This window comes from Heterocephalus glaber, unplaced genomic scaffold, assembly GCF_053883595.1.
Source record: "Heterocephalus glaber isolate CG9 unplaced genomic scaffold, H.glaber_assembly_v1.0 deba00001761, whole genome shotgun sequence".
NCBI lineage: Eukaryota > Metazoa > Chordata > Mammalia > Rodentia > Bathyergidae > Heterocephalus > Heterocephalus glaber.
The window spans coordinates 3,267,707-3,284,489 of record NW_028258458.1 but is presented as its reverse complement, the minus strand read 5'-3'; the positions used below and the strand labels follow the sequence as shown (position 1 = coordinate 3,284,489).

The 16,783-nt window shown below is 37.3% G+C and overlaps 1 protein-coding gene across 1 annotated transcript in view; it reads left to right on the top strand.

Annotated features, from left to right (window-relative positions):
• Window positions 1-16,783, top strand: part of LOC101711559 (uncharacterized) — a 48,498-nt gene that overhangs the window by 8,947 nt on the left and 22,768 nt on the right. The window contains exons 2-3 of the mRNA XM_004873314.4: window positions 16,312-16,438; window positions 16,683-16,743. Of these exons, the coding sequence (XP_004873371.4) occupies window positions 16,312-16,438; window positions 16,683-16,743 (188 nt within the window). The remainder of the gene's footprint in view (window positions 1-16,311; window positions 16,439-16,682; window positions 16,744-16,783) is intronic.

Here is a 16,783-nt window from a genome sequence, read left to right as displayed (position 1 = left end):
TGGAGGCGGGGAGCTTCCTTCCGGGTGCTGGGACCAGCTCACCTTCTTGGCCCTAGGAGCCTGGGATGGCAGTGGGGGAGCTTCCTTCCGGGTGCCAGGTGAGCATTATTAAACACCCTGATGCTGAACCTCAAGCTTCTAGAAAAAGAAGAGCAGGACAAACCCAAAAGGCATACAAGGGAGAAATTATAAAGATTAGAGCAGAAATCAATCCAATGGAGACTAAGAGAATGATACAAAAAAAAATCAATGAGGCCAAGAGTTGATTCTTCAAAAGAATCAACAAAATGGACAAACCTGTAGTCAACATTATAAGAAAAAGGAAAGAAAAGGCCCAAATGCATGCAATTAGGAATTGAAAGGAAGAAATTAAAATGGACCGAGCAGAAATCCAGATGATCATGAATACCTACTTTCAGAACCTATATGGCAATAAGGTGGAAAACACCAAAAATGGACAGATTCCTAGATATGTATGAATTACCAAAGTTGAATGAAGAAGGCCTAAAAATTCTAAGCAACCCAATATCAACCAATGAAATTGAAAATGTAATTAAAAACTTACAAACTAAGAAGAGCCTGGGTCCTGATGGCTTCACTGCTAAATTCTGCAAGTCATTTAGAGAGGAACTACTGCCACTACTGTTTAAACTCTTCAATGAAATTGAAAGGGAAGCAATACTCCCAAATTCATTCCTGGAAGCAAGCATCACCTTGATCCCCAAAGCAGAGAAAGACCCAACCGAAAGAGAACAGTAGGCCAATCTCACTAATAAACATAGATGCACAAGTCCTTAGTAAGATATTGGTAAACCTAATGGAGAAGATAATCAAGGAAATCATACACTCTGACCAAGTGGGATTCATCCCAGGGATGCAGGGTTGGTTCAGCCTACTAAAATAAATAAATGTAATGCACTATATCAATAGAGCCAAGGGAAAAGAAAATAGAGCCAAGAACAAAAGCTATGTGATCATCTGAATAGATGGAGGAAAAGCATTCAACAAAATCCAACATGCATTTATGATAAACCCTATAAAAATTGGACTAGATGGTCTCTACCTCAATCTGATAACAGCCATCTATGAAAAACCAACAGCCGATATACTAAATGGTCAAATACTGAAATTCTTCACACTAAAATCAGGAAAAAGACACTATCACCACACCTGTTCAATATAGTTTTGGAAACATTAGCCACAGCAATTAGACAAGAGAAAGAAATAAAAGGAATAAAGATAGGAAATGAAGAGGTCAAACTGTTACTATTTGCAGATGGCATGATACGCTATATAGGAGACCCCAAGAACTCCCCCAAAAGTCCTCTAGACTTAATAACCAAATTCAGCAAAGTAGGTGGACTTCAGTAAAGTAGCTGGATACAAGGTCAACACACAAATATCAATAGCTTTCCTCCACACGAACAACAGACTCACGGAGAGAGAAATAAGGCAAACAATTCCTTTCACAGTAGCATTCAAAAAATTGAAATGCCTAGGAATCAACCTAACAAAAGAAATCAAAGACCTCTTCTCTGAAAATTATAACACTCTGAAAAGAGAGATCGAAGATGATAGATAATGGAAAGACATCCCTTGCTCCTGGGTAGGAAGAATCAACATAGTGAAAATGGCCATACTTCTAAAGCTGCTATATAGATTCAGTGCAATCCCAATTGAAATTCCACAGCATACTTCACTGATCTTGAGAAAACAATACAAAAATTCATTTGGAACCAGAAGCGACCTAGAATAGCAAAAGCAGTTCTAGGCAACTGATACATGGCAGGGGGTATCACAATCCCCAAGTTGAAACTCTACTACAAAGCTACTGTGATAAAAACAGCATGGTACTGGCAAAGAAACAGACCTGAGAACCAGTGGGACAGATTAGAAGATGCAGAAACAACTCCAGACACACTCAGCCACCTCATCTCTGACAAAGGAGCCAAATACTCTGCCGGGAGAAAAGATAGCCTCTTTAATACATGGTGCTGGCAAAATTGGGTTTCAACTTGCCAAAGATTAAAACTAGACATATCCCTCACCATGCACTAAACTAAAATCAAAATGGATTAAAGATCTAAATATTAAAATAGAAATGCTGAACTGGCTGGAACATAGGTTAGGTAGAACTCTTGACATTGGTGTGGGAAAAGATTTTATGAACAAAACCTCAGTTGCCCATGAACTAGCACAAAGAATCAAAATGTCGGATCTCTTTTTATCAAAAAGCTTCTGCACAGCAAGAGTAACCACCAACAGCATGAAGAGACAATGCACAATGTGGGAAAAATTTTTACCAGTTGTTCCTTAGACACAGGTCTACAGGTCTCCTATGTAGAATATATAAAGAAATTCAAAATATCAGACCTCCCTAATTTAAAGACTGAATCCAAAAGTGGGCATCCACAATGAACATTTCTCAAAGAAGTAGAAATAGCAAAAAAAAAGATGAAAAAATGTTCAACATCATTGGTCATTTGAGAGATGTAGAGTAAAACAATGCTGAAATTCCACCTCCACAAAGAATGGCTGCTTTCATGAAATCAACCAATAACAAATGCTGGCGGGGCTGTGGGGAAAGAGGAACCCTGTTCCATTGCTGGTGGGAGTGTAGACTGGTGCAACCATTGTGGAAATCAGCATGGAGATAACCTCAAAGGACTAGGACTGGAAGTATTATTTGACCCAGATATTCCCCTGCTGTGTACCTTCTCCAAAGAATTAAAAGAATCATACCACAATGATATATGTGCACCCATGTTCATATCAGCACAATTTTCAATGGCTAAAACTTGGAAGCAGCCCAGTTGCCCATCAGCTGGAGACTGGATAAAGGAAATATGTGCGTGTTTTTTTCTTTTTTTATAAAAGAGTACTACTCAGTCATACAAGATGAGAAGTTAGAGACGTTTATAGCTAAATGGATGTACATTGAGGTGATACTCTTAAGTGAAATGGGACACACTTGTAAATATGGAATAGTTTTGCTAGTGTGAGAAACTGAAAGTGTAAATAAGGACTAAAAGGTATAATAGTTAACATGAAATAGGAAGAAAAGGGGCAAAGGGGAAGGGGAAGTCAGAGGGGTAGGGAAAAGGAAAGAAGAGAAGAATTAATATGAGAAAATGAAAAAATGGAAACAAAGTCTTTGTAAATAGGGAGGAATGGAGGGGTTTGAAGGGCAGGCAGGGAACTGGGGAAAAAATAACAACCAAAAGAGATTATGTAAGCGTGAAGATTTCCAGTGATTCCTGTCATACTGTGTACCTAAAATGTACCAATTAAATTACTTTAAAAAAGATGTTTACGTGTTTCTTTTCTTCTAAATTATTCATTACTTGTTTTAATTCAGCTGAAGCATTGTGTATTCTGTATCCCAGGAATTTTGAAAGATGTACATTCACTTTCAATTGTTTTGAAATATTTTATATTTTATCCTAAATCTTCTCTCTGACACCTGTGTAATGTAGAAGTTTTTGATTTTTATCTCCTAGTTGGAGGTTTTTCAGCTCTTGAATTCCAGTCAAATTTTAATGTGGCCTGAAAACATTCTTTGTATGATTTCTATTCCTTTACATTTGCTAAGGTATATACCAAACTAAGAATCTAATTTGTGTTGGTCAGTATTCCATGTGATCTTAAGAATATGTGCTATGCAGTTATTGGATGGAGTATTCTCCAATATCAGATAACTCCAGTTCTTGGAGGATTTTGTTGTTTTCCTGCCTTTATCTGTCAATTGCTGATACAAGAGTGACGTTTCTATACATAGTTTTAGATTTATAATTTTCCTTTTAGCTTCATATTTTTTCATGCAGTTTGAAGCTATGTTTAAAAGAATGCACATTAAGGATTATTATGAATTCCTGAGAATTGGCTACTTCATCATTAGTTCTTCCTTGTCTGCACAATTTTCTATGAGCTCCTGAACCTTGATTAGTCTGAAATTCCATGCCAGGTTTCTTTTAGTCCCATAATTTGTCTGTCTGTATAATTTTACATTTAATTATACTTGTTTACTTAAATGTTTATGTAGGCTTTAAGTGACATGATTTCAAATGTGCTTTGAAATATCTGTTTACTTTGAAGTGTCTACGTTGGAGTAGTAGTAGAGCATTACTTCATATACTTCTCATTTTCACGGTGAGAGCACTGACAGGGCTCCACCTTGGCTATTTCAGAGTATAGCACATTGGTATTTGCTATCATATTGTTAATAGATTGTTTGACTTTATTTCTCCTAACTGAACTTAGAAATCTTTTTTTTTTTTTTTTTGGTAGTTGGGATCGAACTTGCGACCTTGCACTTGTGAGGCAGGCGGCAGAATCACTGAGCTAAATCCCTGGCAATTTCTCCTAACTGAAATGTTGAATCCTGTGCTATTTACAAACTCTCTCCCTCAATGTGTTTTATATTGGAAAAGGTTTTTCATGTAGAGAACATACAAGTTTAATCTTATATTCTTGTCTGTTTTCACTCTGAATTCCTGTATTTAGGTATAGATTTAAAGCATTTTTAATGTTAACACATTTGTTGTAAAGATTGTTGGGATTCACTGTGCTATTTCAACACATGCATGCCTTGTGCACTCATCATGTGCATCCAGCCTTCTGCGCAACACCTTCCTTCTCCATTTTGGTCCCTAGAAGTCCCCCTTAATTTCTGTCTGTTGCCTCTCCCTCATCCTTCTCAGTGTCCAGAAACCAGTATTTGATTCTGTGCATCTACAGAGTTGGTTTTCACAAATGCATGACAACATGTGGTGCTTGTTTTTCTATGTTTTTGGCGTATTTTATTTAACCAAATTGCTGCAAATAATGGAATTTCACTGCTATTTTATGGTTGAGTAGTATTTATTTGTGTAAATAGCCATATTTCTTTTTCTTTTCTGACCTGGGGATAGACCCCAGTGTCTCACACATACTAGCCAAGTGCTATACCCCTGAGATCTATTCCCAGGTGTTTTTTTTTTTTTTAAGTTTTCAGTTGTTTGGTTGTCTTTTCTTTGTTTTGGTTTGGTTTTCTTTGCTTTGTCTTTTTGATACAGTCTTGCCATGTTGTCCAGGCTGAGTTGGTAGTACCTGTGGTCCTCCTGCCTTAGCTAACAGAATAGGTGGGACTACAGATAGTACTGGGGATTGGACTCTGCACCTTTGCGCTGAGCTACATCCTTGCCCTCACTTTTTTATTTTGAGAGAGGGTCTGGAAAGTTGCTAAGCTGAAAAGAAAAGAAAAGAAAGTTGCTAAACTGCAGAGTGCTGTGATTACAGGTGTTTACCACTACACTCTGTATCCATGTATGGCTGAACTTCCATCTCAGTATTGCTTTTTATGTACCCTGCATATTTTGGTATGTTCTGGCTTTTAAAAAAAAGTGTGTGTGTGCTTGGGATCAAACCAGGGGGACTGACTCTTAAACCCTGAGCTACATACTTAAGTTTCTTTTTTAACTTGTTACCGGTTCCTTTGGATGCCCCTTGCTTTGCCTTATTAAGTGCTATAATTACAAATGTGCAATACTGTGCCTGCCTCTGTGCTTACTGTATTAATTTCTAAGAATATATTGAATGTTTTTTGAGACAAAGTCTCACTATGTGGTTCAAGCTGACCTTGAACTTGCTAAGCAACCTGAGCTCGCCTTGAGCTTAGGGATATCCTCCTGCCTCAGTTGCTGGGTTACAGGCATGTGCCATGACATTGGGTTCTCTTAAGAATTTTTTGAGATTCCTTTTCATTTCTTCTTTCACACATTGGGTGTTTAGGAGCATATTATTGAATTTTCATGTTTTGGTAAATGATCCATTCTTGTTCATTAGATGGTTGGATAAAATATGTTTGGTTCTGTGAAGTAAGTTTCTTGTATTCAGCACATAGTTTGATCATCTTCAGCTGCGGTGTGAAACTCTGAGTGGGTCTTGGCTATGCCCATGGCAGCTGCTGTTTCTGAACCTGGAGGAACCTGAAAGGGCTCTCTTCTGCCAGGCGGGCCAGTCCTTTATGGCTGGGCCTTCTCTGCCAGCCTCTTATACAACATGTACAACAGTGGCAGTTGTGAGAGTTTGAGTTCTAGGGTTTGGAGGAGGTCAAGAGTTAGTGCTTTTTTTAAAGCAGAGGAGTTACTTTTACCGAATCTCTAAATAGATTTAAAACTTTTAATCACTGAGGATTTCTCATACATTTAGGTCTACAGCCTGTGGTTGTATTGGAGGTATTTGCACTTACTTTATACCTACAGTATTAAGTTTCCTGCTCATGTCAGGAAGTTGATATTGAAGTTTTGAAGTGCTTTTTTTCTCTGGGTTGCCTAACTCCCTCTAGTGTTGTTCAAAGTTCCTGTCGTGTACTTCTTTATTGATTTCACAGATCTTCCCTCTTTCCACAAAATATAGTTTCTCCCTTGTTCCCCCAAGTCTTAGGTAAAGTGATTATTCGTATAATTGAACTACTATATGCTATATTGGAACTGTTTTCTGTCATCATTTTTGTGTGGTTTCCACTAAGAACTTGGTAGGGTTTATGCAGGTAAAACTATCAAATGCATGACATCCTCAAAAGCTAGCCTCCATAATATTTACCTCTGAAAGTACTCCACACTTAGCCATCAGAAATTCATCAGGGACCCTGTAGGTTTCCTTCCTTTGTACTGTTTGAAGAAGTTACTAGGTGTACCCTTTATCTCAATTTGGGAACAGTGGTTTTCCTGTTGACCTTAGTTTTATTCTTGGATATCATTTTAAGATTCCCATCTATTTCTGCATTCTTACTTTATTTGGGGATTTTATCTGACTCCCTTTGTACTGTTCCATTAGAATAGAGAGTATACTTGTTTCTTAAAAGTTTTTAGTGGATTCTCAGTGTTCATGATACTTATAACTAATGTAAATGCAGAGTAAAATAACATCATACTGTTTCAGCGGCAGTGCATGTAGTTTAGTGTTCCCAGTGCCTCCATCTTATCTCTTATATAATTAATTCACAGGTGAAATACCATTTTGCCTGTCAATAGCTATATAATCACTGAGTACATTATGATACTGTGAGATTAAACATTTATCTCAATAGATAGAAACAATCAAAATAGATTTTGTACTCCCGTACATTTCTTTCTAGCATTGTTTTCTTTAAGGATTAAATGTCTTCACTTTTTTACCAAAATTTACTGATCTTTCCCTTTTAAAAAATTTTTATTTTTGTACACATTTGTAATAGATAATGGTTGTATTCTTCATTGGAGGTGGTACATGTACATAATATATCCTAATTCTTTTTCAATCCCTTTCCCTTCCCTCTCTCCTTGGTCCCTTCACCTCTTTGTCCCCGTCACATTTGCAGATCTGTTTACTTTCATTTTGCTCTTTTATTTATGTTTCAGGTTATTCATTTAAGAAAAGCCATGCAAATTTAAACTTGGGTGTCTGATTTATTTCACTTAATAATTGTGGACTCATGGTGCATCCATTTTTCTACAAATGACTCAGGTTTTGTCCTTCCTGTATAAATGAGTTCTTCACTTTTATCTTGCTTCTGTCTGAAAAACTTGTTTAAACGTTTTCTCAATGTTAGTGTTTTCTTAACTCTTCTTTGGTCTGCATAATTTTAATCATTTTATCCTCATATGGACCCTGTTCTTCTTACTAGATTTTTCTGCTATTTAAGTTGTTTGCACCATCAAAGTACAGTCTCTGAAGTCTCTTAGAGTGTTCCTCTGAACTATTTAGAGATTGTTGAACCATTGAACCAAATTTCTCACTTTCTCAGTATTTTTCTGATTTTTTTCATTGCTCTTGACAAGTGGACATTGGAGTATTAGAAATGAGTAGTCTGTAAATTGATTCTCTTTTTCTAATTTTGTAGCAAGAGTATTAATGGGAGTCGGATTGGGTTTTTCACATGTCCCTGGGAATTTGGTTGAGGAAAACCTCCTGGTTGTTTAGGCTGTGGGGAACTCCATTTCTTTTGACCCAAACAGAACTCTTTGGGTATGTTTCAACATGTCAGGTTTGTTTCTGCCATGTTGTTTGAAATGGCTAGTTTTGTCTGTGAGAATCTGGTTAGGTTTTTGGAGTTAAACTCAAATTTCTGGAGTGTCCAGATACTGGACGTCCTATTGGTTACCTGTCAAACTATTCCCCACATAGTCTCTAGTGGTTCATCAGGATCACTTAAGGTTTTCCTTGATTGTTTTGCTAATGAATCTATATTGTAGTACAGCTTCTCTGGGTCTGTCTCTGGCTCCCCAGTTTGTGGAGGCAATGTCTGCATTTTTTTCTTTACTTATTTTCCTCTTTTTTATTATTTTATTAGTACATTTTAGGTATACAGTATAATGACATTCATTATTGGAAATTTGCACCTTTGCATAATATCTCTTGGTTATTTTTTCCCTATTCCCCTGCCCTCCCTTCAACCCCTCCATCCCTCCCTATTTACAAAGACTTTGTGTCCATTTTTTCATTTTCTCATATTCCATCCTCTTCTCTCCTTTCTCCTACCCCTCCCATTCCCCTTCCCCTTTGCCCCTTTTCTTCCTGTTTCACATTATTATACCTTTTTGTTCTTATTTACACTTTGTTTTTCACACGAGAGAAACTATTCAGTATTTACACATGTGCATCCTATTTATTTCACTTATGAGTATCGCCTCAGTGTGCATCCATTTAGCTATAAATGTCTCTAATTTCTCATTTTTTTATGGATGAGTAGTACTCCATTTTATAAAAAAACTCCACATTTTCTTTATCCAGTTTCCAGTTGATGAGTAATTGGGCTGCTTCCAAGTTTTAGCTATTACAAATTGTGTTGCTGTGAACATGGTGCACATATATCACTGTGGTATGGTTCTTTCAATTCTTGGGGGTAGATACCCAGCATGGGAATAGCTGGGCTAAATGGGACTTTCTAGTCCTAGTTCTTTGAGGTGTCTCCATACTGATTTCCACAGTGGTTGCACCAGTCTACCTTCACCAGCAGTGAAGCATTGTTCCTCTTTCCCCACAGCCCCACCAGCATTTGTTGGTTGATTTCATGATAGCAGTCATTGTTTCTGGGGTGAGGTGGAATCTCTGCATTGTTTTCATTTGCATCTCTTGAATGACCAGTCATGTTAAACACTTTTTCATATGTTTATTTGCTATTTCTACTTATTTGAGAAATGTCTGTTCATTTCAGATGCCCATTTTTGGATTGGGTCTTTAAATTTGGGGGGTCTGATTGAAGTTCTTTATACATTCTAGATAGTAGATATTTGTTTGAGGAACAGCAGGTGAAAATTTTTTCCCACATTGTGGGTTGTCTCTTCACACTGTTGGTGGTTTCTCTTGCTGTGCAGAAGCTTTTTGATAAAAAGAGATCCCACTTGTTGATTGTTTGTGCTAGTTCATGGGCAACTGAAGTTTTGTTCATAAAATCTTTTCGTACATCAGTGTCTGCAAGAGTTCTACCTAACCTCTGTTCCAGCCAGTTCAGTGTTTCTGTTTTAATGTTTACATCTTTAATCCATTTTGATTTTAGTTCAGTGCATGGTGAGAGATATGTCTAGTTTTAATCTTCGGCAAGTTGAAACTCAATTTTGCCAGTACCATTTATTAGAGGCTATGTTTTCTCTAGGGAGGGTATTTGGCTCCTTTAAGATGAGGTGGCTGAGTGTGTCTGGAGTTGTTTCTGGATCATCTAATCTGTCCCACTGGTCCTCAAGTCTTTGTTTCTTTGCCAGTACCATGCTGTTTTTGTCACAGTAGCTTTGTAGTAGAGTTTCAACTTGGGGATTGTGATACCCCCTGCCATGTATCAGCTGCCTAGAATTGCTTTTGCTATTCTAGGTCTCTTCTGGTTCCAAATGAATTTTCGTATTGTTTTCTCAAGATCAGTGAAGTATGCTGTGGAATTTCAATTGGGATTGCATTGAATCTATATAGCAGCTTTGGAAGTATGGCCATTTTCACTATGTTGTTTCTTCCTACCCAGGAGCAAGGGATGTCTTTCAGTTATCTGCTATCATCTTCGATCTCTCTTTTCAGAGTGCTATAGTTTTCAGAGAAGAGGTCTTTGATTTCTTTTGTTAGGTTGATTCCTAGATATTTCAGTTTTTTGGATGCTATTGTGAAAGGAATTGTTTGCTCTATTTCTCTCTCCGTGAGTCTGTTGTTCGTGTGGAGGAAAGCTATTGATATTTGTGTGTTGACCTTGTATCCAGCTATTGTACTGAATTTGGTTATTAAGTCTCCTTTTTTTTTGTACCGGTTATCAAACTTGTGACCTTGCGCTTGTGAGGCAGGCACTGGAACTACTGAGCTAAATCCCCGGTCCTGGTTATTAAGTCTAGAAGACTTTTGATGGAGTTCTTGGGGTCTGCTATATAGCATATCATGTCATCTGCAAATAATGACAGTTTGACTTCTTCATTTCCTATCTTTATTCTTTTTATTTCTTTCTCTTGTCTAATTGCTATGGCTAATGTTTCCAAAACTATATTGTGCAGGAGTGGTGATAGTGGACATCCTTGTTCCTGATTTTAGTGTGAAGAATTCAGCTTTTGACCATTTAGTATGATATTGACTGTTGGTTTTTCATAAATGGCTGTTATCAGATTGAGGTAGAGACTGTCTAGTCCAATTTTTATAGGGTTTTATCATAAATGTGTTTTTGATTTTGTTGAATGCTTTTTCTCCATCTATTGAGATGATCTTATAGTTTTTGTCCTTGGCTCTATTTTCTTTTCCCTTGGCTCTGTTGATATAGTGCAGTTCAGTTATTGATTTGAGTATGTTGAACCATCCCTGCATGACTGGGATGAATCTCACTTGGTCAGAGTGTATGATCTTCTCGATGATCTTCTGCATTCTGTTTTCCAATATTAAGGATTTTTGCATCTATGTTCATTAGTGATATCGGCCTATAGTTCTCTTCTTTTCCTTGGGTCTTTGTCTGCTTTTGGGATCAAGGTGATGCTTGCTTCCATGAGTGAATTAGTGAGTGTTGCTTCCCTTTCAATTTCATTGAAGAGTTTAAACAGTAGTGGGAGTAGTTCCTCTCTAAATGTCTTAAAGAATTCAGCAGTGAAGCCATCAGGACCCGGGGTTTTCTTAGCTGGTAAGTTTTTAATTACATTTTCAATTATATTGATTGACATTGGGTTGTTTAGTATTGTTAGGTCTTTGTTCAACTTTGGTAATTCATACATATGTAGGTATCTGTCCATTTCTTCTGTGTTTTCCATCTCATTGGTGTATAGGTTCTTGAAGTAGGTATTGGTGATTCTCTGGATTTCTGCTGAGTCTGTTGTAATTTCACCATTTTCATTCTTAATTGCATGGATTTGGGCCTTTTCTCTCCTTTTTAAATAAGGTTGGCTAAGGTTTTGTCCATTTTTTAAAATTCTTTTTCAGATCCAGCTCTTTTCTTTATTGATTTTGTGTATCGTTCTCTTAGTCTCCATTGCATTGATTTCTCCTCTGATCTTTATAATTTCCTCCCTTGTATGTCCTTTGCGTTTGTCCTGCAGTTCTTTTTCTAGAAGCTTGATGTTCAGCATCAGGTTGTTTAATTGCGCTCACTCTATTTTCCTAATATGAGTATCCACTGCTATGAATTTCCCTCTTATGTCTGCTTTCATTGTGTCCCTTAGATTCCGATATGTTGAATTGTCATTGTCATTTAATTGTAGGAATTGTCTGGTTTCTTTTTTAATTTCCTCTGTAACCCATTGGTTATTCAGAAGTGTGTTGTTCTATTTCCATGTGTTTATGAAATTCTTGCGATTTCTTTTGCTGTTGATCTCCAGTTTTATTGGACTCTGGTCTGCTCATATATAGGGGATAACTTAAGTTCCTTTGCACTTACTTAAACATGTTGTGTGAGCAAGTGTGTGGTCCATTTTGGAGAATGACTCATGTGCAGCTGAGAATAATGCATATTCTGATTTTGTGTTGTGGAACATTGTAAACTTCTGGTAAGTTCAGTTGTTTAAGAGTTTGATTGAGTTCTAGTATTTTGGTGTTCATTCTTTGTCTACTTGATCTATTTGTGACAGTGGGTTATTGAGGTGCCCCACTACTATTGTATTAGTGGTTATTTGATTTTTCATGTCCTTTAGTATTTGTTTCATATAGTTGGGCACACTAGTGTTCAATGCATATATATTTATGATTGTCATCTCTTCCTCTTGGGTTGTTCCTTTACAATGATCGAGTGTCCTTCTTTGTCTCTTAATCAGTTTTGGTTTGAAATGAACTTGATCTGCAAAGAGGATAGCTACTCATGCTTTTTGGGGGGGTTTCTGTTGAATGGAGTATTGTTTTCCATCCTTTAAATTTCAGTCTATGAGGTTTTTTTTAATTGTCTTTCTTGTATGCAGCATATTGTTGGATCTTGCTTCTTGACCCTTCTGCCAATCTATTTCTTTTGATTGGTGAATTGAGACCATTAACATTGATGGTTATAACTGATATGTATTGACTTATTGTCATGACTTTTTGTTTTTGTTGGATTCTCCCCCTTTGCACTTAATTTCTTGTCTTGCCTTATGTATTCATTCTGTTGGCCTTCCTGGGGTTGTCATCCTGGTTATCTTTTCCTAAGATACTGTCTAAAAATTTTCAGAGTTCTGGTTTCATATTCATGAAGTTCCTCAGGTGCTCTTTGTCATGAAAGTATCTCATTTCTCCATCGATTTTGACAGATAGTTTTGAAGTGTACAGCAATCTGGATTGGAGGCTGTTTTTGTTTAGGATTTGAAATACATCACTCCAATCTCTTCTTACCTTAGGGGTTTGTATTTAGAAGTCTGCTGAGATTGTGATGGGCTTTCCTTTGTATGTGATTTGTTCTTTTTCTCTAAGTGCTTGTAGAATTTTGTTCTTCTATTGGGTTTCTGGAATCTTAACTATTATATGCCTGTGTTGATTTTTTTTTGATCAAGGCTAGTTGGAATCCTATATCCTTCACTTATCTGTATGTCCAATTCTTTCCTCCTGCTTGAGAAGTTTTCTGCCATTACTTCTGTGAACCATTTTTTAATGTCATCTGCACTGTCTCCTGTTTCTTCATTGACTCTCTTCAGTCTTTTGTTATTCTGCTTTTTATTGTCTAGCAGCTGCTGAATCAATTGTTGTGGTCCCTTAGTATTTTCAAGAAATTTTTTTTCCTTGTCACTAATTGCAATTTTTCTTGTGTATCTGAAATTCTGTCCTCACATTGGCTCATTCTACTGCATAAACTTTCAATGGAGATTTTAATCTCCTGGAAATCTGTTTGCATCTGATTTATGGATTCCATTTGTTTCCTATGTTGGGATTCCATCATGTTCCTCAGCTCCTGTATAGTTTTATCTGTGTCCTCTGTAGATTTATTAATCATGACTTGCACTATGGGCACCGTCTCTGCTGTTATTTGAGAATTTATTTCTGATTTCATTTTTTCTAGATTCTCATTTTTTTCCAGTTCAGGGAGTCCAGGTGGTTGAATATCAGATTGTTCCATCTTGTTTCCTTTTGCCGTTGCCTTAGGTGATCTGGAAGTCTGGATTTGGGACTTGTTTACGTATCTTCTCATTTGAACGGGTTTGTTTGTGTTCTGCTGTTGCTCGTGTGGCTCACCTGCTTGGCACTGGGGGGGGAGCTCTGCTCTTTGGTGCTTGGGTCATTGGTCTGGCTGCCCTAAAGGCTCAGCTCCTGGCACTCTAGGGGGAGGGCTCTGCTCTTCAGCCAGTGTTTGCCTTTTGACCTTTCTTCTGTGTCTGAAAGATTTGTGTCATTTATATTCATTTGTTCTCTTCCAGTGTAGATGGTAATTTTTCATTTTCTATCCTTCCCTGCTAGACTCGAAAGGTAGTGTTTGACAAAACTTTTGATGATTACTGACAGGTTTTTCTTTTTATGGGTTATTTTGTTCTTGCTCTTCTGGGAAAGAACTGAAAGTCTTGTGTATGGGTGGGTGCTTTATCTTTGAGCTACACCTTCATGGCTGTGGTGACCATGTGTAGCCTTCTATTTCCCCTGTCTCTATTCTACATGAAGATAGTTATCAGCAATCAGAAACTGATACCCACTTCCCTTCTTTGGACCTGTCATGAGACTCAACTTACCCAACCCCCTTTGCTTTCAGGGAGTTCTCATCATCATTTTCCTGTTAACTTCAGTGATTCCCAAGCAGCAGTTCTCTCCTTGCCCTGTCAACTCAAAAGCGTTCTTTTTTTGGGCCACAATACCCCAAAATACATGGTCTGCCTCTTTTGATGCAGAAGGGAGTGATTTGGAGCATCGTCTTATGAGATCTGTTGATCATATATGGTACAGGCAGAACAGCTGTGCCAAAGGGCCAGAAAAATTTGAGTGCATTCTTTTGACCGGGCTCATTTCTAAGAACTATTTGCTTCCAAAAGTTCCTCGAGTAATAATAAAACTGATTCATCTGGAATAAAATAAATTTGCCGATATAAACAAACTCTTTAGAAGTGATGTTATCTTTGAAATTTTTTGATATGTAGAAATGTCTCATGTCTTATGGGTGCACAGATTTTTTCAAGGGTTACATATACACTTCTGAACTTCCAGAGAAATAGCCGAACAATTATCCCTGTTACTTTTGGCTCTGTAATTGTTATATATGTTCAGTTTTTGTCTTACACTCCTGACTAGTAAGTTCTTTTTATTATATACTTGCTATGTCTTTCTGTCCTCCAAGGAAGGTATTTATTGTAGAGGCAGATAGAGTGATGGCTCCATTAATGCCAATCTCACTGTCAAGGATATTTGGCATTTCCAGTGATTTTTACAGTAGCAAGCAGGTTCATGGTTAGCAGTATTTTAGTTTCACTGGTCCTCTGCAATGACTTGCAGGATCTTCTTCATTAATGAGCCAAAATTGTACATTCACACGGCTTCTAGAAATACCAACTATGTGATCAGTGTAACCTTGAAGAATTCATAGTAGCCGGTAAGATGCCATAAAAGGCCATGTGAGGAAATATAGGAAGAGATGCTTTATTGTTTTGCTAAAGCTTATATCTAGATTGCATCTGTTCTGCAATCACAGTTATTAATGAGATTTTCTATATCATAGCTATGTTATAAGATATCCTTAATTTTCTGAATAATTTTCATTCCTACCTTTTCTGACATGTGAGGCATCAGTATTGCCTTAAACCAGCTAATGTGATGACCTGTTGGTGGCTGCTGTTTTTTTCTTAAGGTTATTGGAGAACTGTGTTCTTAGGAAAAATGAGTCATTTTCATTGAACTATTTTAATAATATGATGTCTGATGCAGTTTGTCTTCATTTAATGGCTATGTGGACTTAACAATGGAAGCATGCTGTTCAGACTTATGACACACTGCTTAGACTTAAGACAGTTTTTTTTGTACCAGGGATTGAACTCGGGTCCTTGCACTTGCTCAGCAGGTTGCAAGACCACTGAGCTAAATCCCTGGCTCCATAAGACACTTTTTAAAAAAGTACAATTCTGTACATCTTGTTTGTAGAGAGAGCATCGGTGTCTTTTTTTGGTACAGTTCACCTTGTTTATACAGTACTGTAACTTTTGCTGATTGAACTGTACAGCAGAGCATAGTTTTATGTTCTGTTATTTCATGTAAGGGTTATACAAATAAAAGCAAAGTCATCAAGTTGGAGTTTCCTTTGACCATTTCTTGGTTCTGAGTTTTGTAATTACATACTATATATAATTTTCTCATTTAGAGATCAATTCAGTGCATGACCTAGTTTCAGGAAGGGAACTTGGTCATTAAACAAGGAGTGTGCATAGAGCAGTGATAGTGAACCTTTTAGAGCTTTCAGTTATGCAAACAGCCCACTGTGGCACATATGCCATAGGTTCACCAACACTGGTAGTTGGAATTTTCAGTATTTTTTTTAACCCTTGTAAAAAAATACTTCTATCAGTTTATATCTTTCTCAAGATGCAAGTGCACAGTGTATTCTTCAGGTGTATAACTGGGCTGTAAGTTGCACTCAAATTCAGGGAATTTGAGCTTTTAAGGCAAATTGAGCTCTTGTTTACTAGATTAGTGAGGTGTATCCCATTTACACCCCTGCATGCCAATCAAGTCAGCAGAATGAGTGGATAAATTTGTCAAAGGATGCAGATTCTCAGGAGGTAGTATGGCTTTGGGAGGTGTTAGAAAGCAATTCGGGATACCACAGCAGCACATGTAAATGTGAGTGCAGACAGAAAATACCAATCAGGTCTTGAAGTAAAAGTTTGGAGTGCACAGCATCATGTGATCTCATTATAAATTGACTAATGATGTCAATCTCTCCCTTTTGAAAATCTTTTTGGGATATTTTAGGAGTCAGTGACCTTTGAGGATGTGGCTGTGAACTTCACCCAGGACGAGTGGGCTTTGCTGGATCTTTTCCAGAAGAATCTCTACAGAGCTGTGATGCAGGAAACCTTCAGGAACTTGGTCTCTGTAGGTAAGGGTAACATCATTCCTTGAGTTAGACACTTCACAAACAAGTATTCTTTGCTCACCAGTGCTGTTGAGAGATTTTCTGTATTAAAAATATTTTGGCAAATAAAATGGAGTAAGTCCATTTGTGGCAGTTCTCCTGCTTTAGCCTCCCAAGTGCTAAGATTATAGGCATTTGCCACTATACCTGGCATTTTGCAATAATTGATCATGTAATTAATAATGATTTTTCTGGATCTGTATTGTAGGATACAAATGGGGAGAGCAAGGAAGTAAAGATGAATACAAAAATCCTGGGAAGTCTTTACGGTAATTTCCACCTACAAGAGAAAGCACTGTTCCCAACAAA